This window comes from Numenius arquata, chromosome 13, assembly GCF_964106895.1.
Source record: "Numenius arquata chromosome 13, bNumArq3.hap1.1, whole genome shotgun sequence".
Lineage (NCBI taxonomy): Eukaryota > Metazoa > Chordata > Aves > Charadriiformes > Scolopacidae > Numenius > Numenius arquata.
Window position 1 is genome coordinate 11,154,967 of NC_133588.1, and position 23,898 is coordinate 11,178,864.

At 62.2% G+C, this 23,898-nt stretch overlaps 1 protein-coding gene across 3 annotated transcripts; it reads left to right on the top strand.

Moving 5' to 3' along the window:
* The first annotated feature begins 578 nt into the window (after positions 1 to 578).
* CBFA2T3 (CBFA2/RUNX1 partner transcriptional co-repressor 3) lies at positions 579 to 22,826 on the top strand. Of its 3 annotated transcripts, XM_074157827.1 has the most exons (13): positions 579 to 691; positions 840 to 862; positions 14,383 to 14,529; positions 15,947 to 16,024; positions 17,091 to 17,332; positions 17,738 to 17,827; positions 19,443 to 19,624; positions 19,754 to 20,010; positions 20,135 to 20,220; positions 20,482 to 20,677; positions 20,841 to 20,909; positions 21,102 to 21,292; positions 21,954 to 22,826. In XM_074157827.1, exons 1-13 carry the CDS (start codon positions 579 to 581, stop codon positions 22,251 to 22,253), a joined length of 1,974 nt encoding a protein of 657 aa, XP_074013928.1. In that variant the 3' UTR covers positions 22,254 to 22,826. The 3 variants fall into 3 exon arrangements, with proteins under 3 accessions (XP_074013928.1, XP_074013930.1, XP_074013929.1); XM_074157829.1 differs by lacking the exons at positions 579 to 691; positions 840 to 862; positions 15,947 to 16,024 and having other exon boundaries at positions 14,409 to 14,529; XM_074157828.1 differs by lacking the exons at positions 579 to 691; positions 840 to 862; positions 15,947 to 16,024 and having other exon boundaries at positions 14,409 to 14,529; positions 20,482 to 20,672; positions 20,821 to 20,909.
* The last annotated feature ends 1,072 nt before the right edge of the window (positions 22,827 to 23,898 follow it).

Genomic DNA, 23,898 nt, shown 5'->3' on the forward strand with positions numbered 1-23,898 from the left:
CAGGGAGCCCTGAGGCCAGCCCTGACACGGCTGGTGGCTGAGTGGGGACAGCCCTGGGGACAGCCAGAGGGTGGCCCGGGCATCCTCCTGCCTGCCTCAGCTCGGCTACGGCACAGGGTGGGTGCTGCTGCAGGTGGGAGCACCCACAAAACAGTGCAAGCGAACAAAACCAGGGATAGGAGTGGGCACGGAAGGGTCCAGAGCAGATGCTGGACTCAATCTGCTTTATTGAAAATATTCCCTTTATATTACCATTATCTTATGGCAGCCAGCTCCCTCGTTACCCCCAGCTTAGCTCTAAGTGGCTCTTCTGTCCCCATCTCCTCCCTGTTGGGATCCAGGGGTCCATGGGGACAGTGTGTGAAGCTTGGTGAGATCCTACCCCAGGCACGCAAGGAGGCAGCCGTGGGCACGGGCACGGCCACAGCCACGGGCATGGTCACAGCCACGGGTGCCCAGGCTTTGTCCCCATGGCCAAGGCCACGTGCAAGGATGTAGGCAGGGAATTATTAACATTCAGGCGAGGCCCGCTGAATAAAGCGAGCTAACACAAATGTTTATTTTCACAGTAGTGAATTATGACTTCAATAGACCAAAATTACAGGCTGCGCGAGCGGAATAGAAACGAAGCAGACCCTGCCACCCAAACGCCGCCGGGGGGGACGTGGGGTGGCTCCCTCTTGCCCACGCTGTCCCAGGCACGCTGCAGTGCCACTGCCTGCCTGTCCCACCGGTGGATGGGCAGCTCTTGCCTGCGTGGTGGCCCTGGCTGGTGGCTGTGCCCGGCTCCATCCGCCTTGGCTGCAAAGGCTCTGTGGGCTCCCAGCTGCCTGGATCAGCCTCAGCTCGACTACCTTGGCTGGTGCCAGGTATTTGATAGCATCCTTCAGCTACACCCCAAAGTAACCAGGAGCTAGAGAGGTTGTGGCTTTTCCTAGCAGTTCCCTGCCCATGGGCATGTCCATGGGGATGGGTTTGCACGGTGTGGGGATGGATGTGTGGGACAGCCCATCCGGCCGAGAGCGTGGTCACCCCCGTGGTCTCCCGGTGAGCAGCCAGACACAGCGGCAGAGCCCAAAGGAGCCCCAGAAAACGGGGGCTCTGCCTTGAGAGTGCTGTCGGGCTGCCTCGGTGATGGCTTGGTGCTCTGCGATGCCTCGACGTGTGTGCCAGCGGGGGACTGCGCCGTGCCTGGCATGTCCAAATGCACACGCGGTGCCGGCGTTTGCATGTGCCAGCCGGTGGGGACATGCTGGTGGGGACATGACACTCAAGAGGATCCTTGAGAAAGGCCCCGTGGGAAATGAGGGCAGGAACGGGGACAACCCCAGCGCTTCGGGCTGGGAAATGCAGGCAGGTCAGGCAGGCGGCGTACACAGAGGGCACAGCAGCAGGCTGTCGGTGCTGCCCCAACGCTGAGCAGCGTGCGCACACCGTGACGACTGGTGTAGGTACAGAAACTTCTAGGGTGGGCACAAACCTGCTCATCCCACCGAGGTAGGGAAATGCTCTGACACACACACCCGCCTCCCCCCGCTGTCAGTGCCAGGCCACCGTGACAGTGGCAGGGCAGGATGTGTCACCTCTTGGGGAGAACAAGGTGGGTAAAACTGGAGCTGGAGGTTGGGATGGCCACGAGCAGGGTAAAGGGGGCTGTGTCGGGGTGCTGCAGCACCGTCTCGCTGCAACCCCGTCAGTGGGGTGACACGGGGGGGAATTTGGCTGTACAGTGACCATGCAGTGGTCATTTAATGGCCATGCAGTGGTCACACAGAGGCCATGCGATGGTCATTTACTGGCCATGCGATGGTCACACAGTGGCCGCGCAACGGTCACTTACTGGCCATGCAATGGTCACACAGTGGCCATGCAGCAGTTGTGTAGCAGCCGTGCAGTGCCTATGCAGTGACCATACACTCGCAGTGCATTGGTCATGCTAGGGCCATGCACTGGCTGTAGTGTGGCCGTGCAGCGGCGGTGCCACCCAACACCCCGGCAGCGGCTGTGCAACAGCCGTGCGGCAGCCTGGCAAGGCTGCTGTGGTGCCCAGCGCCGGAGCCCTGGGAAGCGGGCGAGGATGAGTAATACAACAACCGTACGGGCGGCAAAGGCTCTGCACAGCAACTCGCAGAGGGAAGGCAGCTGCCAAGCAGAGTAATTACGCAAAGAGGCAGGGCTTCGGCTCGCAGGGAAATTAGCAGGGCTTGCGTTACTGGGCGCACAAGCAAGCAACAACATCGTAGTAGGACTTGGGGAGGGGGAGGAGGGAAATTTTTAATGCTTCCCCCCAGCTGGCACAGGGCACGCAGGAAGGGCATGCCGGGGAGCCACCGTGGTCAGGCACCACCACGAATGCGTGCACCGCTGCCACGCACCGCTGCCATGCACCGCTTTTGAGGAAGAGCCCCACTGGCATTCCCATGGTGCTGGGGCACAGTGTGGCCACCCAAGGGAGCCTTGCTGAGGCCAAGCCGGGTGGGGGGCACCCCGAGGCTGGGCTGGGATGGGCACGTAGACTGTGGGATGCCAATGGGAGCTGTGCCCATGGGGCTTGTGGCTGCTTCTATTGCAACCCCGGTCGCCGGGCCTCCAGAGAGGAAGCAGAGCAACCACAACTCCAGCCCCCTGCAGCCCCCCAGCCCCTTGCAAACACCCCCACCCTGCTCCAGCCCTTGCAAGTCCCAGCCCTAGCCCCTTGGCTGTTCCCACGACCCAGACAAGCCCTGGCCCCATTCCCTTTCAGTCCCCTGACCCCACGCAAACAACTCCCAGCCCCTTGCAGCCCCTCAGAACATATGCAGCTCCCCCCAGCTTTGCAAACCCTCAGTCTTCAGCACCCCCCCCCCCGCCTTTGCAAACACGGAACCTTTTGCAGACCCCAGCCCCCTGCAGCCCCCAAACCCCGGGCACCCCCTGCGTGGTCCTCCCACCCCCCAATCCCCGTGTAGCCCCCAGTCCCTGTGCACCCCCCGAAGCCCCTTGCAGCCCTCAGTGCCGTGCAGTCCCACGATCCCGTGCAGCCCCCCGGTGCCGTGCTGTCCCCCCCGCCTCCGGCCATGCAGCCGCCCCCCGTGCCACGCAGACCCCCGGTGCCGTGCATCCCCGTGCCCCCGTACATCCCGGTCCCCCCCTTCCCCCGGCCGCGCACCCCGGGGGCCCCGCTCCGGTGGCGGCGGCGGCGGGGCGCCCCCTGCCGGTGGCGGTGGAGGCGCCGTCTAAGGCAGCGGCGCGGGCGGGCGGCGCTCACTCCGGGGCGGGCGGGCGGCGCGGCGGCAGCGGGCGCTGCGGGCGGCCCGGCCCGGCACGGAGCGCGGCCGCGGGCGCCCCATGGCCGCGACGCGGCGCCGGAGGATGCGCCGCCGGGCAGCGCGTAGGGGGTGAACCGGCCCCGCGGATTTACCGGCTTCTCCGTCCCCGCCCTCCCCCGCTTCTCCGGTGCCCCCCCTCCGGGGGGGGTGTGTGCGGGAAGCGCCCCGACCCCCGGGCTGGCGGCCCCCGGCGGCCCCGGGCGCGGCGAGCGGCGGCGGGCAGGTGCTGGGGGCAGCCGCCGCCGCGGGGCCGCGCTCCGCCCGCGCCGGCCTTAACGGGGCCGGGGCCGCCGCCGCCGGGGGCCGCTGCCGGCTCTGCCCGCTCCCGCCGGCCCCTGCCTTGGGACTTACCTCACGCCTCCGCCACACCTCAGGACGGTAAGTGCCGTCCGCGCCCGGGAACGGAGACAGGGAGGCTCCCGGTACCCGGGGAGGCCCCCGGGGAAGAGGGGCTGGGGATGCTACCGGTGCCCGGGGGATGCTACCGGTGCCTGGGGGATGCTGCCGGTGCGCAGGGGAGCTGGAGGCTCCCGGTGGCCGGGGGATGCTCCTGGTGCGTAGGGGAGTCGGAGGCTACCGGTGGCCGGGGAATGCTCCCGGTGCGCAGGAGTCAGGGAGGCTGCCGTTGCCTGGAGGAGGCTCCCGGTGTCGGGGAAGCTGCCGGTGCGCAGGGGACGGAGACGCTCCCGCTGCCCGAGCCAGCGCGGTCCCCGCCGCCGCGGTCTTTCCAGCCCTGTGCTCGGCCGCCCCCGGGACACGCCGCGGCGGCGGAGCGGGGCAGGGCGAGCGGGGGCGCAGCAGGGGCGAGTGGGCACCGGAGCCGCCGTCCGTGCAGGGCAGGAGGAGCAGTCTGCGGCGACCGTGGGCCCCGCTCCCACGCACGGCGCTCACGCAGGGGCGACGGGATGTGGACCCTTCTCCCCCGCCGCGGCGGGGCCGGGGCTTTGCCTGCGCTCCCCTCCCCGTACCCGGCAGCTGCTTTCCGAGAGCCGGGGCAGCGTGGGGCCGCCCAGCATCCCCGGGAACCCACGCGAGATTGTGTCCCCCCCACCGCAGCAAACCCTCCCGGGTCGTGGCTCCCGACTTCTGCCCGGCGGGAGAAGTCGTTTTCATCCCTGCATCCCTCCTCTTCGGAGAGCTGGCTCCACGTCCTGCTCTGGCCACCGCCGATTTAGAGATGGAGCCGTGTTTTGTGGCGAGGAGGAACTGATCCACTCGGGAGAGTTTGTGGGAGCGAACCCAGGGCTGGTTTGGGAAGTTCCAGCAAACCCAGGGCTAGTTTGGGAAGTTCCAGCTACACCAGCATAATTCTGTGTTTACGTATGAGGACATGGGTCCGTGCCGGGGACACGCACCGTGTCCTCCCGTGTGCCGGGGACAGTGGTATTGGATGCAGATTTGGGAAGGAAGGCTGGCTCGGGGAGACTCCAGCTCTCTGTCTCAGCGCTGCCCTGCTTCTGAACCTCACAGCCATTAATCACCGTCCAGCTCCTTCGGCGGTGGCCTGGCTTTGCTGAGGGGATGCTGTCGGCGTAGCGATGGAGCAGGCTCAGCACCACGCTCCTCCGTGGCTGACGTGGGCCGGGGCCCGGCTGGCTCTCCCCGTCACTCCCCCTCGCCACTGGATGGTGCCTTCGGATACTGCAGAGCGTTTCTCTGGTTAAACGCACCTTTTGTTGGATTTTTTTTTTTTTTTCCCCTATTAGCCAAGAAAAACTTTGCAACTTTTCTTCGCTTTTGGAGAGGAGCTGCTGCTGCCGCTGCTGGGTTTCATTTTGTTTTTTTAATTCGAGGTCACGTGCACGTTGACAGTGTCTTTGAATCTAAGCGATGGTCTCGTCTCTAGCTTAGAAAGAGCTTTTGAGCTCTTCCCTCTGTTGTTTTCTCTCTGTTCAGGAACAAAGAGATTTTTCTGCCTTTAATTAAAAGGAATATTAATTCTCCGCTCCTTTGTCAAGCGACTTGAAGACACCCTGCAAACGTCCGTCTGCTCGGCAGCGCGGTGGGGTGAGCTGTGCTATGGTACGGGGCACGGAAATGTGGGGGAACCATCCCAAAACCCCAAGGCAAAGGTGGAGCAGCGGCCGGGGAGGATGCTGACAGCCCCGGCGCCCACGGTCCTCGGGCGAGGAGCCCCGTGGGGCTGAGCTGCCACCCAGGGCGGGCGCTTGGGTCCCTGGAGGAGGATAAGGCAGGTCCCCGCGCAGAGCATTTCCATGCAGGGAGAAGTTTTAAGCGTTGCTTTTGCTGTGGTTGGGGAGGAAAGCGGAGATGAACTTGGCTGTGCAAAGGGATTTTTCGCTGCCGGCTGCCTCCCGGCAGGCCCGGCCAGTGTCCGCGCTGGCAGGTAAGGTTTTACCCGGGGACGGACAGTTGTCGGGCGTGTTTTGTTTGAAAAACGTGTGGCTGCAGATGTCGGCTTGCAGGGAGGAAAAGCCAAGAAGCCTGGGAGGGGAGAGGCTGTTCTCCCGTGGCGCTGGGTGCTGGCACGGGGTGGGTGCCGGCTTCGGGCAGGGAAGCAGCGAGGCCTCGTGTGGGTGCAGGATTTGCCCCTTACACTGGGGGCTTTCAGGGTGCAGGGTGGAAAAACACTCTGGTGCTCGGCTGTGCTTTGGGTTGGGAGGGTCGAGCAGCTCCCCAGCCTCTGCCCATCGCTGTGGCATGCTTGGCACTGCCAGCCTTGGGGGCAGCCCCGTCGGCACGGCAGGGGTGAGCTACCCGCCGCCAGCGTGCTGGGGAGGGGTCTCTGGCAGGTCCTGCAGGGGACCCGGGGCTAGGGGCTGGCGGGTCTCTGTCGACGTCCCCTGTGTCCCTTCCCCTGATTTCTGCTTTTGAGCCACCGTTGTTTTCAGGCGTGGAAAACCCCAGGCAGGATCTGGGCTGCGGAGTGTCTGGCTTTGCCATGGAAATGGGGTCCCGGCTCCGCTCACTGCTGGCAGCCGGCTTAAATCCCCGGTGCAGTCTAGAGACAGCTCAGCTCCCTGCCCACAACTACCCGGGGAAGGGGTGCAGGGTGCCATGGGATGCTTGGGGAGGAGATGCACCCCATAAATGTCCGTTATTACGTCTGTTAATGGAGGTCAGTGGATTGCCGGCGAGCCAACCAAGGAGTGCAGGGCTGCCTGTGAGGTGTGCACGAGTGCTGGCAGTGGGGCAGGGAGCTGACCCCCCCACCCTGGGGGGACACACCAGCCCCCACCACTGGCACTGATGATGCCTCTGCCCCTGGCCAGACCAGCACAGTCACAGCTTTGGGTAGATCAGGACCTGATCCTTCAAACAGGGGCTGTCTGGGACCTGGGAGGGAGCGGGGGCATCCAAGAGTTGCACTGCTGAGCTCAGTACGAAGCTGGGCTTAAACGCTGCTGCTGGGCTGGAGGCGATGCGGGTCAGATGCTGCAGCCCTGGCCTGTGCTTTCCGAGCTGGACCATGGGCGAGAGCTGGATGTAGCTGCCCCACCAGGCTGCAGAGAGAGGGGGGGTCCCCAAGCTGGGACCTGTCCTTGTGAGCTTCGTGATGGCCGGCGCAGAGCGAGACCAGGCTGGTGGCACAGAGGAGAAACACCCTGCCTGGGTGCCGCTGGTGTTAGTGCCATTGTCCGGTTTGGGGTTTATTTTTAGATTTCCTGAAGCTTGTTTTCGGCCGTCCCTCCCAGCATGCTCAGGCTCCCCAGGGGCAACCCCACCTTGACAAGCAGCTTTCCTTCGGAAGATGCTGACCAATGTTTCCAGAAAGCATCCAAGGGATTTCCTGTTTATTTTGAAAAATTCTCATTAATATTTTTTCCTGTGTTGTTTGATTCAATCTCACATGGGCAAAATCGCCTTGAAATGGAGCCTGCGGTTAAAAAATAGACAAAGAGTCAGTAATGCAGTGGCTGCGGGGATGCACGGCTGGATTCGGCACCCCCTTGGAGCCGTTACCGTCCTGGCATCTGCAGGGCATGATCCAGCCCGGGGTCCCTGGGGAGCCGGCGGCGCCTCGGCGTTCCCACGCTGCAGGGACCTCGTATGGAGCTCCCCACTGGTGCTGGCGTGTGGAAGGGGATGTTTTCCCTTCCCCAGCCACTCTCTGCCTCCAAAATGCCCCAAGTCCCCTAGCTGCTTGTACCACTTGTTTCCGCTTCAGCCATCAAGGCCACCACTGGGCATGAGCATCCCTCTGCATGTGACTGGGTGGCTGCAAAAATTGCAAATAGGGGTGTTTTAGCCTGAACCTCGCCCTGCCCTTGAAGAGCATCTGGCTCTTCAGCTGGGGCATCTGGCTGGTTTTGGGGTGCCCCTTCAGCAACATGTTGGTGGCTCGGTTGCCCTTCCAGCGTGGCCACTGTGGTGATGCACCCGCAGCCCTCGCACTGGGGAGGTGGTTTGCAGTCGAGATGTGGGTATTTCCTGGGCAGGGGGCAGCTCCGGCTGCTGCTGCTGGTGGGGTCAGCCCCAGCCCCATGCCACCGTGTGCCTCCAGGTGTCCTGGGCTGGCCACGGCACTCTGTTTACTCACCGTGTTTAGCCAGTATATTTAATTTCCAGGAGCATAAGGCAGCTGGGGAGCAGTGAGGGCGTGTGTGTGCCTTCCTCCCCACGCCGCCCCAGAGCTGCTGGCAGGATGGGTCAGATGGCAGCACCGGGGTGCAGTGCTGTAGGCAGCGTCTGCTGCAGATGCTGTGCCCCAGCTGGGGGGCTTGAAGGGGGTCATTGGCCGTCCTGCCCCTCCTACAGCACTAGTGGGTTAGGGGGACACCCCAGACTGACCCTCTACAGGGGGAGACCCCGCTGCCCGGCCCCTCTGTGCGCCGGCTGTTGACTCACAGGCTCCGACGTTGAGTCCCAAGGCTGAGCCCCGAGCTGCTTTTACAGACAAGGCTGAAATGCACAAAATGTTCAACTTGTAAAATATGTAGCGTGAGAAAATAGCCTTTTCTGCTCTCCTCCTTGCTGCTGCTGCTCCCCTGCCCCATCTGCTCGCTTGGAAAGCTTCCCACAGCCGGGGAGGGGGGGAGGCGAGGGGCTGCAAGCCTCAGGCGGCTGACGGCGCTTGGGGTCCCTCGGCAATTGCCACTGGCCCAACTTGAGGATGGCATCCACCCTGTGCCGCTGTGCCCACGCAGAGGTGTAGCCCCTCAGTGGCAGGAGGGCTCCCACGGGCCTCGAGGATGTGCTTGGTCTATGAGGATGCTGCCCGCGTGAAGTCTCCTCCATCCTCCCGCCCTTCCCGCTTGCTTCGGCATCCCGAGGTTTCTCTCCCCCGGGACACATTTTGAGAGCAAACGTGGGGCTGGCGCTGGGAAAGCCAGCCAGGCTGTGCTGTGGCCACCACCAGCACAGGGGATGACGCAGGCAGCGTTGGCGCGTCCCACGGAGACCGGGGTTTCCGAAACAGGGCGGCGCAGTGTCTCTTGGGAGGGTGGTGGGAAATACCCCCGCAAGGCACCCCGGCAGCACCCGACCGGGCCGGGAGGGAGCCGCCACGCCAGAGCTGGCCACGAGCCACGGTTTTCACCAGCCACCTTAATCCATCATTATCTGGGCACACTTCGGATCCTTGCCAAGAGCAAGGTGGGAAGGAGGGGGGGTTGTAAGCATGCTTTCCCTATTCCCCTGCCATCCTTTTTGCTGCCTGTGTGTAATTAACAGAGTAATTAAAAACAGGATGAGTTAATTGGTATTCATTTATGTGGCAGATGTTTTTAATTGAGATACGAAACAATTTACCTGTTTACATAAACAATAGCAAATGAAGGCTTGTAAAACAGAGAGGGCGCCTTTTTTTTTGTTTTTTGGCTTTTTTTTGTTGTTGTTTTGAGGAAAATCAAACCCATCTCCCTCCTCCCTGGCCACACCAGCTCGGGGAGAGCAGGATCTGGCTGGCACTGCCTGTGCAGAGCCGAGGTAGTGGATTTGGGGGTCCCTGGGTGGTTCCTTGTGGCTTGAGAAACTGGGTTTACTGGGTTCAGGGCATGTGAGGGAGCTTGGTCCCGGGTGCGGATGTCCCACATGGAGCCCTGCTGTCACTGTGTGGGGGAGGTGGAAGGGGACCAGGCGTCAGGGTCCCTGCTGGCAGCCGCTGCCCTGGGTCCGAATGAGGAGCGTTTCCCGTAGTGCATCCCCCAGCAGTGCCAGGCATCCCTGGGATGCTGGCACCGCTGTTGCAGGCAGTGTGGCCGGGGCTGCTCGCACAATGGGTCTGTGGGGAAGGCAAAGCAAATTGGGATGCACCTGAGCATGGTGAAACCTGCTTTACTCCCAGCATTGTGTGGGTGGAGAGCGTCCCAGACCCGGCCAGCAGTGTGGGACCTGTCCCAGGACACCCATGGGAAAGTTGAAGATGGCAAGGACAGAGGCTGGCTTGCCAACGGGTGGAAAGGGCTGCTGCGGTGGTGCAAGGATGGCAGGTCCCACTCAGCTGAGCAGCCAAACTAAACCACAGGGGCAATGCCCAAATTCGTGGGCTGGTTGGCATGGCATGGTCACCCACGCTGGGCCAGGCTGCCACCATCCTCCCGGCTGCAGGAGCAGGGCGGAGCGAGACTTGTGCCACTCGGGGCATGAGCATCCTTGAGAGGATCTCTGCCTGCAGGCAGGAGGGCAGGCAGGGCCCAAAGTGCCTGGCCGGGCTGGGACCTGCTGCCAGTGCTCCCTTGGCAGCACCAGGCACATCTGTGTCCTCTTGTCCTCATGGTGGCCGTTACCTGCAGTGAGAGCCTCTGGCACCAGCGCCCCTGCCATTGCCTCCCCAGGCACAGAGCTGGCCGAAGCCCAGTTCACTTACATCTTGTACAGGGGGTTTAATTAATTGCCTTTCTCTTTCAAAGGCTTAATTTTTGCTCATTTTGGATTGGCCCCTGCTAGCCTGGCCCCCCAAAACGTGCCCACAGAACACGTTGGCAATGGGATAACTGCTGGGAGTGGGCAACATCCTTCCAGCATCCCACAGCCTCTGTCCTGCTCTCTCCCCTCTGCATTCAATTGGGAATGAGCCACCTCCAAGCTGCCTGCTGTCACCTACCCCCATCATCACTGGGTCCCTGTGGGGGGGATCAGGATGGGCGGAGGGGAGGAGGGAGATGATGGTGGCCTGCAGCTCCCACCAGCTCTGCTGGGCTCATGCACAGGGCCAGCGCTGCTGCCTGGCCGCCGGCACTGCTAACTTCCCTAACATGTTCCAGCTGGGACAGCTCGGTCCCTCGCCATCTTATCGGGGAGTTGTTCTTGGCCCCCGTGGCAGCGGCAGCTGAGGAGCAGGAATGCTCGCCTTTGTTTCAGAGGCAGCCTGGCTTCGGGAGACGTCGCCTCCAGCATCTGGATTTCATTTGTGGCCATTTGGAGAGCATGAAGGATGCTGGTCTTTTAATTCCCTTTTAACCCCTTCCTCTCTCGGGAAGCTTTGCCCAGCCTGGGAGGGGAGGGCTGTGGGAAGCTGGAGCTTTCCAGTGACTGCAGCCAGGGCATCTCCCTGTGCTCTCTCCATCCCTGTCCCTGGGGAGGTGGAGAGGATGGCAGCCAGCCTGGGTGCTCCCAAGGCTGCGGAGAGCAGGGACTGCTCACTGCCTGGGGAGGATGGCAGTGGGGCAGAGCCTGCAGCGGCAGAACGGGCTCCCCGGGACCGTGGGAAACAACAGATCCTGGACTGGGCTGGCCCCCTGGCTCCGTCTGTCAGGCACCAGGCTGCAGGATGCCATGCGTAGGTGTCTGGTGGCATGTGTGGATGCAGGATGCCATGTGTTGGTGCCCGCTGGTGTGCATGGCTGTGTGAGTCTGTGTGTTGGTGCCTACCGGCATGCACAGCCGCATGGTGCCATGCATTGGTGCTTTCCAGCACCCCACACTGCCCCATGGGGAACACCCAGCCGAGCAGAAGCCCTGACCCAGCTCCGGTGGGAGGCTGGAGACCAACTAACAGCTTCTCCAACATCTTCCACCCAGGAAGAGCAATGCACAAGCCAGGGTGAGCAATTCAGGGGTTGCCATTGCCCAGCGGGGTCACAAACCCCAACCCCTGTGGTATTGCTGGGGTGGCCATGGTGCCAGGTGCCACGGGCAAGCCAGGGCAGCCGGTAGCAGCCATACTGGTGTGTCACCCCAGCAGGGACTGTGCCTGGGCCAGCGTGCTGTAGGTTAAACCCTTCGGTGTGACAAATGGGGGGCTCGGGGTCGCGCAGGGGTGTGCAGGGTCCGGCATCCGCTGGCCCCAGGAGGCAGGGTGGGGGACGCCCGCTCCCGCCAGCCAAGGAGAAAATACTAATCCTTTTATTTTTATATTATTACTTATTCATCTGGGCTGCACAGCCCTAATGGAAACCAGATGGAGGAAAACAGACACAGCCCCGAGCGGCTGGGACAAATTAACCCAAAGAAAGAAAAAAGAAAAAGAAAGAAAAAAAAAAAAAAATTCCAGCGGAGTTTGAGTCCTGTTGCGGAGTTATTTTTTGGAGATGCTGCCGGGAGGCTGCACTGTGCCCCCCCCCCCCCCCCCCCAAAACCTCCTTTGCCCACCATAGAGCTTGCCCCATCCTGCACCAGGCCTGGGTTGGTGCCACAGTCGTGGCTGGCTCCTGCGGGCATCCCGAGCTCAGTTTGTTTTGGGCTTTTCTGGGCTTGGGCACTGAGAAATCCCATCAGGCTCAGGGCCGTCCCTTGTCCTTGTGCCTGTGTGGTGGTGTTTGGGTTGCAAACACCTCGGAGAAAATTTATGACTTAGAGGAAAAAAAAAAAGAAAAGACAAGAAAAAACACAGCCAGGCCCCATTTCCCTGGGTGTTTGCTCAGCTTCGTGGAAACTTTCCTCCTGATGGGAAGTTGTGGAAAAGCCGTGTCAGTGCCAGAAGGAGTGTATCCATGTTTTCCCCTCAGCATGGGCATGCGTGTGGAGTCAGGACAGCAAGGAGGACAGGGATGGGGATGCAGAAAGGGATGGGGATGCAGAAAGGAATGGCGTGTGCCAGGGATGCAGGCAGGGATGGGGATGCAAGAAGGGACAGTGCCAGGAGTGCAGGCAGGGATGGTGCTGGGGATGCAGGCAGGAAGAGGGATGCAGGCAGGGATGGGGACACAGGCAGGGGTGAATATCTCGCAGCCTCCTCTCTCCCTGCAAGCAACGGCAGAGCCAAACCCGCCGGCGCAGCCCCTCTGTGCTGGGACCCGCGCAGGCAGCTGGTGCAGGTGCTCTTACCCGGGCAAGCTGCCATGCTCCCCAAGCTGTTGTGGCTTGTCCCCACACCCAGTGGCTGCTGCATGGAAAGCCGGAGCCTTGGGCTGAGTATGTGGGCGGTTGCAGCGTTGCAGACATGAAGAGCACGTTGCAACGCCTTGTTACGCTGCTCTCGGTGTGCAGTGCCAGCCAGCGTCCCGCACTGCAAACCCCGGGCTCAGAGGGGGCGAGAAGGGCGAGGGGGTGGCCCATGCAGAGCCCTGTGTCACGGGGAGGTGCTGGCCCTGCCTGCTGTGGGCAGGAGCCAGCAGGCAGATGCAGGTCATGCTTTGCTGAGCTGGGCAGCGGGCGATGCCCAGGGGATGCCAAGCTCAAGTCTGGGTCATGCTCTGTGCACGCTCGCTGATCGTCCTCTGCCATCAGGGCTGGATCCTGCTCTGCTGACTGATGGCGAAAGCCTGGAGGGCTGGAGAAGCCTTGCCCAGAGATGGGCAAGTCCATGAGAAGAAAAGGTTTTTTCCAGAATGTCCCATGTATTTTGTCAGGCCCTGTAAGCAAACTGTTATTTTATGGGGAGGGATACTGCCTGGTCTTGGCGTTTCTCCTGAGGCTGGAGTGGGAGAAGGGGATGAGGAAAGGGAAACCGGAGCGTGGACATCCGGAGCATGCTGGAGCCATTCGGGAGGATGCTGTGGGACCACAGTGATGACCGCCTGGGAGTGATTCTCCCATCTCCCGGTCCTCCGTGCACAGCATCGGCTGCGGCACAAGTGCCGATAGCATCTTGCTCGGGATGAGGCCCCGGTTTTATTTAGCCCGGACAATGTGCTCTTGCAGGGTTCAATTAATCTCACAACAGTTGCAGCGGATTAAGCATGCATATTAGATTAGTGTTTATCAGCCGTGCCTGGCGGGGAGCGTGCCGGGGCACAGCAGGGACCCCGGGGCTGGGGGGTGGCCGTGGCGGCCACTTCCTTCTTTGGCTGGGGCTGGCGGCGGCGGAGGCGCGGGCTCGGGCGCACTGATGGACCACCGCAGCTGCCCACACTTGCGGCCACCCGTCACCGCCCGGCAGGGCAGCCACGGGGCCGAAACCTTGCACCGGGGCCCTGCCACCACCATCCGGAGGGGACGGTGCTGGCATGCTTCCCCCGGGGATGCCGCTGCTGGGAGTTATTTGGGGTTGCAAGCACGGGACGATGGGAGGGAGGCAGCGATGCCGGGGGGGAGCCCAGTGTGGCGATGGCAGGGAGCCCCACTCTCTCCAGTTTGCAGTATCCAGCACCTCACAGGGCTCCCCAAAGCCGTGGGAAGACAGTCACCGGTGGGTGCACAGGTCCTGCCATCACTGTGGCCACTGAGGAACAGCCATAACGAGCCCACAATTTACTGCCTGTGCATAACCCCTGTCTGGGATTACAGTGTCCCTGCTCATAGCTGCCGGGGACAGCCAGGGGTTAGTGGGCAGCCGGGGATTCCCGAGACATGGACAGATAACCGCTGGCAGGAGGGTGTCAGGACGTGTCAGCGATGGCTTTGCAGGGACAGATGCTGTTCGTGTGCTGGGTTGGGCTGTGCCCCGTGTATGGGGCAGACCTGGTGCTGCAGAGGCCATTTGTGCCCTGCCCTGTCCCTACCACCCTGCATCCACGCCAGGCACAGGGCACCATCCCCACTGCTGTGTAGGTGCACAGGTCGGTCACCATCCCCACCGTCCTGCGGGCACACAGGACACCGAGCACTGTGCCTGCTGCCCGAGCTCTGCCTGGGGCGAGGGTTGCTGCTGTCCTGAACCAGGGAGCGGAGATGTCAACCCAGCCCAAGGTCCCCAAGGGTCCTCTCTGCCCCTGACCTGATGCCCATTAGCAGGGGAAGCGCGGTGCCGCCTGGCACACCCCACTCACCGCCCCATGCCCTTTCCCTGCAGATAACGCGGAGACGCAGGCTGCCACCATGCCCGACTCGCCGGCCGACGTGAAGACGCAGTCCAGGTCCACGCCGCCCAGCATGCCTCCGCCGCCGCCGGCCGTCACGCAGGGAGCCACACGCCATCCCTCCTTCACACCAAACACCAGTGAGTACCGGGATGCTGGCGGGGACAGGGACGGGATGCCAGGCAGGGAGGCTGCCCGGCTCCCTTTGCCTCCGGGTCACAAGCTGCATCCGGGATCGGCAGTGTCCTCAGAGCCCTGCGTATTGCTGGCCACACTGTAGGGTGGCATTGCCCATCCTTGCACTGGAGAAGGGCTTTGGGCTGCACGCCCCGAGCCCCAGGACATGCATGTGCCTGCGGGGAGCACTGTGGCACTGCCCATTGCCAGCAGTGCCCTGCGAGGTACTTGGGGATGGGGACATCCTGGTCTCCTGCCACAAGGTCACCAAATGGTGGCACGGATTAGTGCATGGCCCTGGGCGCTCTCTCCTGCAGGGCGCTGGCTGGAGGATGCCGTGGGCTGGGGGAGTCCCCACGGTCGTAGCTGGCTCCATCGGGTGTCCCAGGCGTGTGGGGACCTGCCCGCCCATCTGTGTGCGGCAGTGGCAGGGCAGGGTCACAGCCAGCCATGGTGGCAGGGATGTCCTTGCCCAGGCCATGGCGTGCTGGCATCAGGGGACTCAGCAGGGACTTGAGGTCTGAGTCCCAAGTCTCTGTAGCATCGTTGAATTGGGGGAGCTCTGACACACTGGTTGCACCAGCGGCATGTGGGCTTGTTGCATGCCTGCGGAGCTTGCACCAGAGATTGGTCCCTGTGTCGGTGTCACCGTCCCGGCACAGAGCTGGACAAGGCACAAGCAGGGCAGGATCCGGGCAGGCAGGGTCTGAGGCTGGTCCCCCTGGCAGGAGCGGTGGTGGCCATAGTGGGCGGTTGCTCCAGCTCCGCGAAGGCGTGTGTGCACAGGGGCTTTCCTCGTAGCTGCTTCTTGCTTAGAAACCCCAGCAGAGAAGAAAACAACCCCAAAACAACCCCCCCGAGCAGCAGCACCCCAAGAGCCGCTGCTCGCTGCCATGGCCCTGCTGCCCTCCTGGCCAGATGCTCTCTAATTAGAAATCGGCTTGTGCTCGACAGTGCTCTGAGGGGTTTTGCTTTTTAATCCAAGCCCTGCAGCAGATGTGGCATCCAGAGCTCGGCTCGGTGCAGGATGCAGGGCCGGGGGTGCAGGCAGCCTCTCTGCTGTGGCTCGTCCCACGGTGTGACAGTGTTTTGGTTGTTCTTGGTCTTGGGGAAATGTGGCAAACCACCCCCTGCACTGGGGCTGTGGAGGAGTGGTCCCAAAAGGTGGGGACCATGTTAGGCAGCCGAGCATCCCTTGAACCCTCCCTCCGGCTGCGTCGGGATGCAGGGACCCGGCTCCATCCCTGGGTCTGGGCGGCTTCGCCCACGGCACGCGTGCCCCTGCCGTGCCTGCTGTCGAGGAGCGCTGCCTGCAGGGACCCCCGGCCGAGAGCTGCCCCCTCTGCTCTCTCATCATAGCGTGTTTTATTTTGCTTGCAGATCGAGACGCTGGCCCTCCGACGTTTCTGCCTCGCGGCCGTTTTCATGGTTGCTTGAAATGGTCGATGGTCTGTCTTTGTAAGTAAAATGAAGCATCCGCTCTCATGAGAGACCCGAGCCGCAGCCGCAGGCCCCCAAGGAGGTGCAGGGTCCCATGGGGGGCACGGTGCCATGGGCGGGGGGGGGGGGAGGGGGCTCGGGCAGGGTGCGCTCCCCCTCGCCAGCCCCTCTCCCTGCCCTGGCGGGTCACGGGGACGCGAACCCCGTCCCCAGCCCGGCCGAGGGACATGTGCGGCGTCTAACTTAGTAACGCACCTGTCACGGGAATAAAAGCAGTTGTGGCCGCTGGGTTATTTTCGGCACCTCTTTAGCGGGCGGCTGATACCGGCCGGCCGTAGAGCGAGCGGGAGCCCGCCGCAGCAGGCAGGGCAGGCAGGGCGGCGCAGGCAGCGCAAGGTTAGTGCGATCCCAGGAGCCGGGTGCCCGGCACCCCTTGGGGAGAGGCGCGGTGCATGCCCGGGTGCCGCGGAGCGGAGCGCGGTCAGGAGGTGGGGTGACGTGTGCCGTCGCCCATGCTGGCTGCGGAAAGGTCCCTGTGCTGGCGCGGTCTGTGCAGAGGGCTGGCACAGGAGCGAAGGGCTGGCCCCACCGCAGGGTGGCACCCCCAGGTGTGCCCCCCCGCCCCCCCTGTCCTCTGGCATGAGGCGCTCTGGGCAGCTCCAGTCCTTCCTGCCTGGGCAGCAGGGCCAGAGACACTGGTGTGCTGCAAGCCAGGCTGGGCTCTGTGGGAAATGGCTCATGGCTTCTCCTGGGCGGCTGCTGAGCAGCTTCCAGAGAGGCAGGATGGAGCCCCTTCTCTTGGCTGCCTTGAACATCGAGGAGCAGGATCAGGCCCTCCTGTGCTGGGGCATGCACTGCATCCCATCCCTCCCCATAGCCCGCGTCTGCCCCCTGCAGTGCCAGGGACTGGTCCAGGATGCAACCACAGGGATGCAGCAGCATCCTGAAGCCTCCCAGGGCGAATGCCAGCCCCACGATGCCCAGCAGGATGCTCCCATCCCCCCAACCCCCCCGCCCAGCCTTGTCCCCGTGGTGCCAGGGCACAGCCACCCACTCTGACCTTCCATTCCCTCTCTCCTTGCAGTGATGAACGGGAGCAGCCACTCACCCACCGCCATCAATGGGGCTCCATCCACCCCCAACGGGTTCAGCAACGGGCCGGCCACCTCCTCCACCGCCTCCCTCTCCACCCACCAGCTCCCACCGGCCTGCGGTGCTCGCCAGCTCTCCAAGCTCAAGCGCTTCCTCACCACGCTGCAGCAGTTTGGCAATGACATCTCCCCCGAGATCGGGGAGCGGGTGCGCACCCTCGTCCTGGGGCTCGTGGTACGTCTGCCGGGTGCAGGGTCAGCCCTGGGGCTGGTGGGGTGATGTCCTGTCCAGGGATCCTGTGTTTTCCTTTTGGGATGGAGATGCTGCTATATGGGGTAAAAAAGAGGGTCCTGTTGGTGCTGGATTGACCTAAATCGTCGAAAAATGGGGGCTGTTTTTCCAGCATCTGCCAGGATCTGCTCAGCACCTGGGTGGGCAAGGTACAGAGTTGGGTCCCCGCTGCTGGCATCACCAGCGAAGCCTTGGGCATGTTTTCCCCTCAAGCATGGTTTTCCCTTGGGTGTGACCGAGCTGGCAGAGGAGCAGAAATGGTGAAGAAACAGCAAAGCATCCCCTGGGGGGTGCAGGGGAGGGTGGGGGGCCACGGCCAGAGGTACTGAGCCCAGGCTGTCCCCGCAGAATTCCACGCTCACCATCGAGGAGTTTCACGCCAAGCTCCAGGAGGCCACCAACTTCCCACTGCGACCCTTCGTCATCCCCTTCCTCAAGGTGGGTTCCCCAGCCTGGGCACCATGGGGACATCAGGGTTAGTGTTGGCATCGCTGGAAAAGGGGGATTGGGGATTGGCTTTGGTGTCTGGGCTGGCAGCTGCCTGTGGGGCTGCCCGCATCCCCCTGGGCACACGTCCCCCCTGCACACCCAGCTCCTTGCACGTGTGGAGTCACACGAGGCCGGGGCTGTTTGCAATAAAGCAAGGGGTTTGGCCCAGCTGGTAACCATTTGCAATTCATTAAAAATCCCCCTTTTTTTTTTTTATTTGCCTTTTAATTTTGCGCTGACTCTGCACTGTCACCCGGCTCCGGAGGGATTCGCCGACCGCTGGCATGCCTGGCAGCACTGGCGCTGCCGGCAGATGTTCAAGCCCGGCGTCGCCTGCCCCTCGTTAGCAGAGGAATAACAAAAAATGTGCAAATAAAAAGCCCCTTTTCCACCTCTGCCTCCCCAGCCCCCAAGAGCAGAGCTCCGCGCTCACCGCAGGAATCTGCCTGCAAAGCTGCCGGAGCGGTTTGCTCCTGGCAGGGGACGGCAGGAGCCGAAATGCTGCAGGGCTGAGCCAGGGGGGACGGCAGAGCCCCCTCATCCTCCCGCCAGGGCTTGGAGGGGACCAAAGGGGCCGTGGGATCCAGGGGATGGTGCATCCCCAGCTGCCCAGCTCAGGGTGTCCTGTTGGGCGCTGGTGGCCCCGTGGCTCGGTGAGGGCTGGGAGCCACCCCTGCTGTCCCGCTGCCAAGCGCGCAGCAGCCCCGCCGGCCGCCCTGGCACCCCGCTCCCAGCTGTTCCCACCGTGGGCTCCAGATGTTTCTCATTATCCTAACTGCAACCAGCCGGGCTCGGCGTGCTTCCCAGACTCGGGGGCTTGCTTGTTTTTGTGGGGTTGTTCCCCCCTCAGGCTGGGGAAGGGGAGGGTCTGTCCCTGCTCGCCGCAGCGTGCATCTCCGGCTCGGGCGCTAACGTGTCCGACAGATGGGAATTTGGCTGCGGATCAGCTGCCTAAAGAGAAAACCAGAGCTGGCAGCCAGAGCGCCTGGGCAGAAAGGGGTCTTTGCTGCTTAATTCTTGCTGCTCCGTGCACTCCTCAGAGCCACGGCACCCAGGGGGGACATGGTGGGTGGGAGGAGTTCACAGCCAGTCCTGGTGCCCCACGGGTACCAGATGAGCTGGAGGCTCCCCAGCCCGGGGGCTCAGGTCCCCAAGGGTGAGAGCTGCAGGGACAACGTGGCAGAGGTAGCCAACCTGGCCAGGGGATGATGCTCTGCATCCCCTGCCAGGATGCAGAGGGCTCAGTTGAAGCTGTGCATGTGCCAGCATGTGGCCAAACCCTGGGGGGCTTGCCAAATATGCCCCCCACCAGCAGCCCAGCTGGCCCAGGCATGCTGCAGCGAGTCGGGTCGTAGGGATGTTCCCCTGAGGAAGGTGAGCAGGACCCCAAAGTGAAGGCTGCTGCCTGTCCCACATCTCCTGCCAATGGCGGGCTGGGGGCAAAGCCAGGCTGCGGCAGGGGGGGCTGGGCTTGGGTGGCTGGGCTCTGCAGGTGGGTGCCAGGTTGGGGGTGGGGGGGGGGTGTCTGTGGGGCTGTGGACTGGACTGTCACCCCCCCTCGCAGGCCAACCTGCCGCTGCTGCAGCGGGAGCTGCTGCACTGCGCCCGCATGGCCAAGCAGACCCCGGCCCAGTACCTGGCCCAGCACGAGCAGCTGCTGCTGGACGCCAACGCCTCCTCTCCCATCGACTCCTCCGAGCTGCTCCTGGAGGTGGGCGAGAGCGGCAAGAGGAGGACACCAGACAGGTGAGAGCCAGTTGGGGGGGGGGGGGGGGGCACATGGGGTGTTTTTTTTGGGGACACATCCCTGCCATCCCTCCCTGTGGCAGTGGACAGCAGTGTCCGGCAGGGACCAACCTCCTCTCCTCCACCCAGGACCAAAGAGAACGGTTTGGACCGAGACCCTCTGCACCCCGAGCACCTCAGCAAGCGGCCGTGCACCATGAGCCCAGCACAGCGCTACAGCCCCAGCAACGGGCTCAGCCACCCCCCCAACGGGCTGGGGCACCCCTCCGCCGCCCCCCCCCTGCCCCAGCACTACCGCCTGGAGGACATGGCCATGGCGCACCACTACCGCGATGCCTACCGCCACCCTGACCCCCGGGAGCTCCGCGAGCGCCAGCGGCCCGCCAGTGAGTGGTGGCATCCATGTGTGCCATGGCTGGGGGGGGAGATGGGATAGAGGGCTGGGGACCCCCCCTCGTAGAGAGAGGGGTGCTGCAGGGAGCTGACCCCTGCCCTGCGCTTGCCTTGCAGCGGTGCATGGGGCACGGCAGGAGGAGGTGATCGACCACCGGCTCACCGACCGGGAGTGGGCAGAGGAGTGGAAACACCTCAACAACGTATGTAGTGCCCCCCCCAACCCAGGGGTCCCATGGGACTGGCATGCATGCTTTGCTCCCCCCACATTTTCCCCTCTATCCCCACTGTGTCCCCCCCCAGGGCTTTTCTCCCGAGCATCCTCTGTTCCCTAGAGCCAGAGTGGCACACAAGCCCCAACACAGCCCAAATCCCCCCCTGCAGTGCCGGGGACCACAATCCCCCAACTGCTTGTGGCAGAGCCCCCCCCCACACACCGTGATATTACCCCCACACACACACAGCTGCTGAACTGCATCATGGACATGGTGGAGAAGACACGCCGGTCGCTGACGGTGCTGCGGCGGTGCCAGGAGGCCGACCGCGAGGAGCTCAACCACTGGATCCGGCGCTACAGCGACGCCGAGGACATGAAGAAAGGCAGCCCCCCCTCTGCCCGCCCCCACAACAGCTCCTCTGCCTCTGAGGCACCCCAGTTAGGTATTGACCCCCGGGGCTGCGGGGTGCATATGGGGGAGGAAGAGGGGGGCGCTGCACCCTTCTCCAGGGTGCCTGTGCTGATCCCCCGGGGGTCCAGCGCTGCCAGGGGGTGGGTTCAAAGGGGACGGCATCTCCTAATGGAGTCACCCCGTCTCCTTCACAGACGCTCACCGGGAGTTCGCACCGCGGCCCCTCTCCGGGTACATGCCGGAGGAGATCTGGAGGAAGGCTGGTGAGTGTGGGGTGGGCCCCAGTGCCCATTGGTGTGCTGAGCTGGAGGGTCTCTGCCCCATCCCCTCCCTGCGCTATGTTGGGTGCCTGTGGGACTGTAGGAGGTCAGGGTGGGTTTGCAGCGCGGGGTGGATGCTCGCAGCCATCCTGGGGAGCTGCTGTAGAGGGGGATGCTCAGCCGCCTTCCTTCCAGAAGAAGCTGTGAACGAGGTGAAGCGTCAGGCCATGTCCGAGCTGCAGAAGGCCGTGTCAGACGCTGAGCGGAAAGCCCACGAGCTGATCACGACGGAGCGAGCCAAGATGGAGCGAGCCCTGGCCGAGGCCAAGCGCCAGGCTTCGGAGGATGCCCTGACCGTCATCAATCAGCAGGAGGACTCAAGCGAGGTGGGGACCGGTGGGGGCGAGCCAAGGAGGATGGGGTTGGTGGCAGCCACGGGCATTTGGGATCAAGTTTGCAGCATCTGTGCATGCAAGCGTGGGTATGGGGGGGCTGCAGCAACACCATGGGGTGGGAAGAAGAGGGGATTTCTTGCACCGAGCTGGGGATGGGGGTGCATGATCCAGGATGGCATGCACAGTCCAGGATGGGGGAGTACAGTCTTGGATGGAGGTGCATGGTCCGGGATGATGTGCATGGTCCAGGATGAGGTTATATGGTCCAGGATAGGGATGCCTGGTCCAGGATGATGTGCAAGTTCTGGGATTGGGTGTCCATTGATAGGGTGCATGGTCCGGGATGGGAATACATGGTCCGGGATGGGAATGCATCGTCGGGGATGATGTTCATGGTCTGGGATGCAGGTGCATGGTCCAGGATGGGAATCCATGGTCTGGGATGATGTTCATGGTCTGGGATGCAGGTGCATGGTCCAGGATGATGTGCATGGTCCAGGATGAGGATGTATGATCCAGGATGGGGGTTCCTGATTCAGGATAGGGGAGTACGGTCTGGGATGATGGAGTGCCTGGTCCAGGATGGGGGTGCATGGTCTGGGATGGGGGGGTGAATGATGGAGGGCTGAGGTTTGGCTTTGCATCCCTGCAGAGCTGCTGGAACTGCGGGCGCAAAGCGAGCGAGACCTGCAGCGGCTGCAACACCGCCCGCTACTGCGGCTCCTTCTGCCAGCACAAGGATTGGGAGAAGCACCACCATGTCTGCGGGCAGACTCTGCAAGGGCTACCAGCCCCTGCCGCCCCCACCGCCGGCGTGGGGCTTCCGCCGGGCCCATGCCAACCCGATGGGGTGGCCACCATCGCCAGCAGCCCCAGCGAGACGGGCTCGGCGGCCGTTTCCCGCGCCGGCACGCCGGCCACCCCGGCCCCGCTGGAGAGCGCGTCCCGCTGAGCCCTCGGACTGCTGCTGCCGCCGCCGCCGCTGCTGCTGCTACCACCGCTCTCCAAAAGACATGGACTGCACTCGATGCAATTTCCTCAGCTACCTGACTCGTGTGACCTCCGAAACGACCTCTCTAGCTCTCACAAATAATCCTCACGGATCCTCAAACTGGGCTTTAAGTGGAGTTAAGGCAAATACCGGTCTTCTCTGTTCTCTCTTCGGTCTTTGTTTTGGCATTTTTTGATTGGTTTTTCTATCGGTTGGGGGATTATGGTTCCTTTTTTTGTTGTTATTTTTTGTTTTGTTGGTTTTTTTTTTTTCCTTTTCTTCGTTCCGGATGAGGGATTTGGCTGCAGCCTCACCACACAGCGATGTGAGGAGAGGCCGGCTCGCCCCCGGCCCTGGCCCGCATCAGCGCTGCCAAGGGGCTCACTTGCAGGAGGAAAGAAACTTCTTTTCTTCGTCTCTCTCTTCCTTTTTTTTTTTCCTCCTTTTTTTTCTTTTTTTTTTTTGTAAAAAAAAAAAAAATAAAGAAAATAAAAAAGAAAACGTCGGACTCTTTGGCTTTAAGTAAGAAATTGTAAAAAAGAAAAAAAAAAAAAAAGAAAAAAAAAAAGAAGTATCCAAAAACCAGACGACGCCAAGTCAAGCCGTGTGACGGACGCTCACCTGTAACTACCTTGCTAGCTAGCCAAGAACAGACCAGACTCACCTCTGCTCCAAAGGAAATCCAAAACCAAGGAAGATCCAAACGTCTCTCCACTGCCAAAGTTCGTTTCGTTCTGTTGTCGCTTCCTTCCCCTCCCCGCAAGGATGGACGGACACGCCCCCGGGGCTTTGAAGAGTTTCTATTAAAATAAAACAAAACAAAAAAAAAAGGTGTTTTTTTTTTTAAAAAAAAGAAGCTCCCAAGGCATGGGAGGGGGAGATGGTGGCTGAGAACCCCCGGGTGGGCACAGCCAGAGCCGGCACATCTCTACCTCTGCCCACCACCAACCTGGAAAAAGAGAATTAAAAAAAAGAGATTAAAAGACAGATTTTGTCTTTCTCCCTTCCTGAAGCCGTCGGGGGCCACCTGCGGCCGGACCCCCCCCCAGGCCCCTCGCTGCCGGGCTGCTCCCACACCCCACGTCGGATTTATTTTGCAAGGATTTTTTAGAGGAAAAAGGAAAGGAAAGCGAGCGCCACCTCCTTCCTGGCCGAGGAGGCAGCCAAGGACAATGTTGATTATTTTGTATTTCTCGCATCGTTGTACAAAGCGCAGAGGACGGGAGTGCAATACGGAAAGTCCCCCGGCTCCGAGGAGGGAAGCCCCGCGCGGGGCAAGAGTGCTGTACGCTAATGTGAATGTAAATAGTGTTTGCAGAGGTCCAAAAAATAATAATAATAATAATTAATAATAATGACGATAGTGATAAATAATAAGAGACATTTGCCAAATAAAAGATGATGAGCACCCGCTGGAGGCTGTGGCGTGGGGGAGTGAGGCTGGCCGGAGGCGAACAGAAGTCGTGTGCTCGATAGGAGCTGTAGTTTTTCCGCATTTGCAAAAACCATCCTGTGTGTTTTCTGTAGGGGAGGAAGAGGAGGGAAAGGCTTGAGGCTGGGTCAGTTGTGTTGCCAGTCACCCAGGGGCCGGCACTGCCTTCATGGC

Bases quoted from the DNA above. Each gene is read 5' to 3' on its own strand.
- CBFA2T3 (XM_074157827.1), top strand. From the start codon at position 579: ATGACTTCAATAGACCAAAATTACAGGCTGCGCGAGCGGAATAGAAAC. The intron at 17,828-19,442 runs GTGGGTTCCCCA...CCCCCCTCGCAG, and splicing joins TCGTCATCCCCTTCCTCAAG to GCCAACCTGCCGCTGCTGCA. The intron at 19,625-19,753 runs GTGAGAGCCAGT...TCCTCCACCCAG, and splicing joins AAGAGGAGGACACCAGACAG to GACCAAAGAGAACGGTTTGG.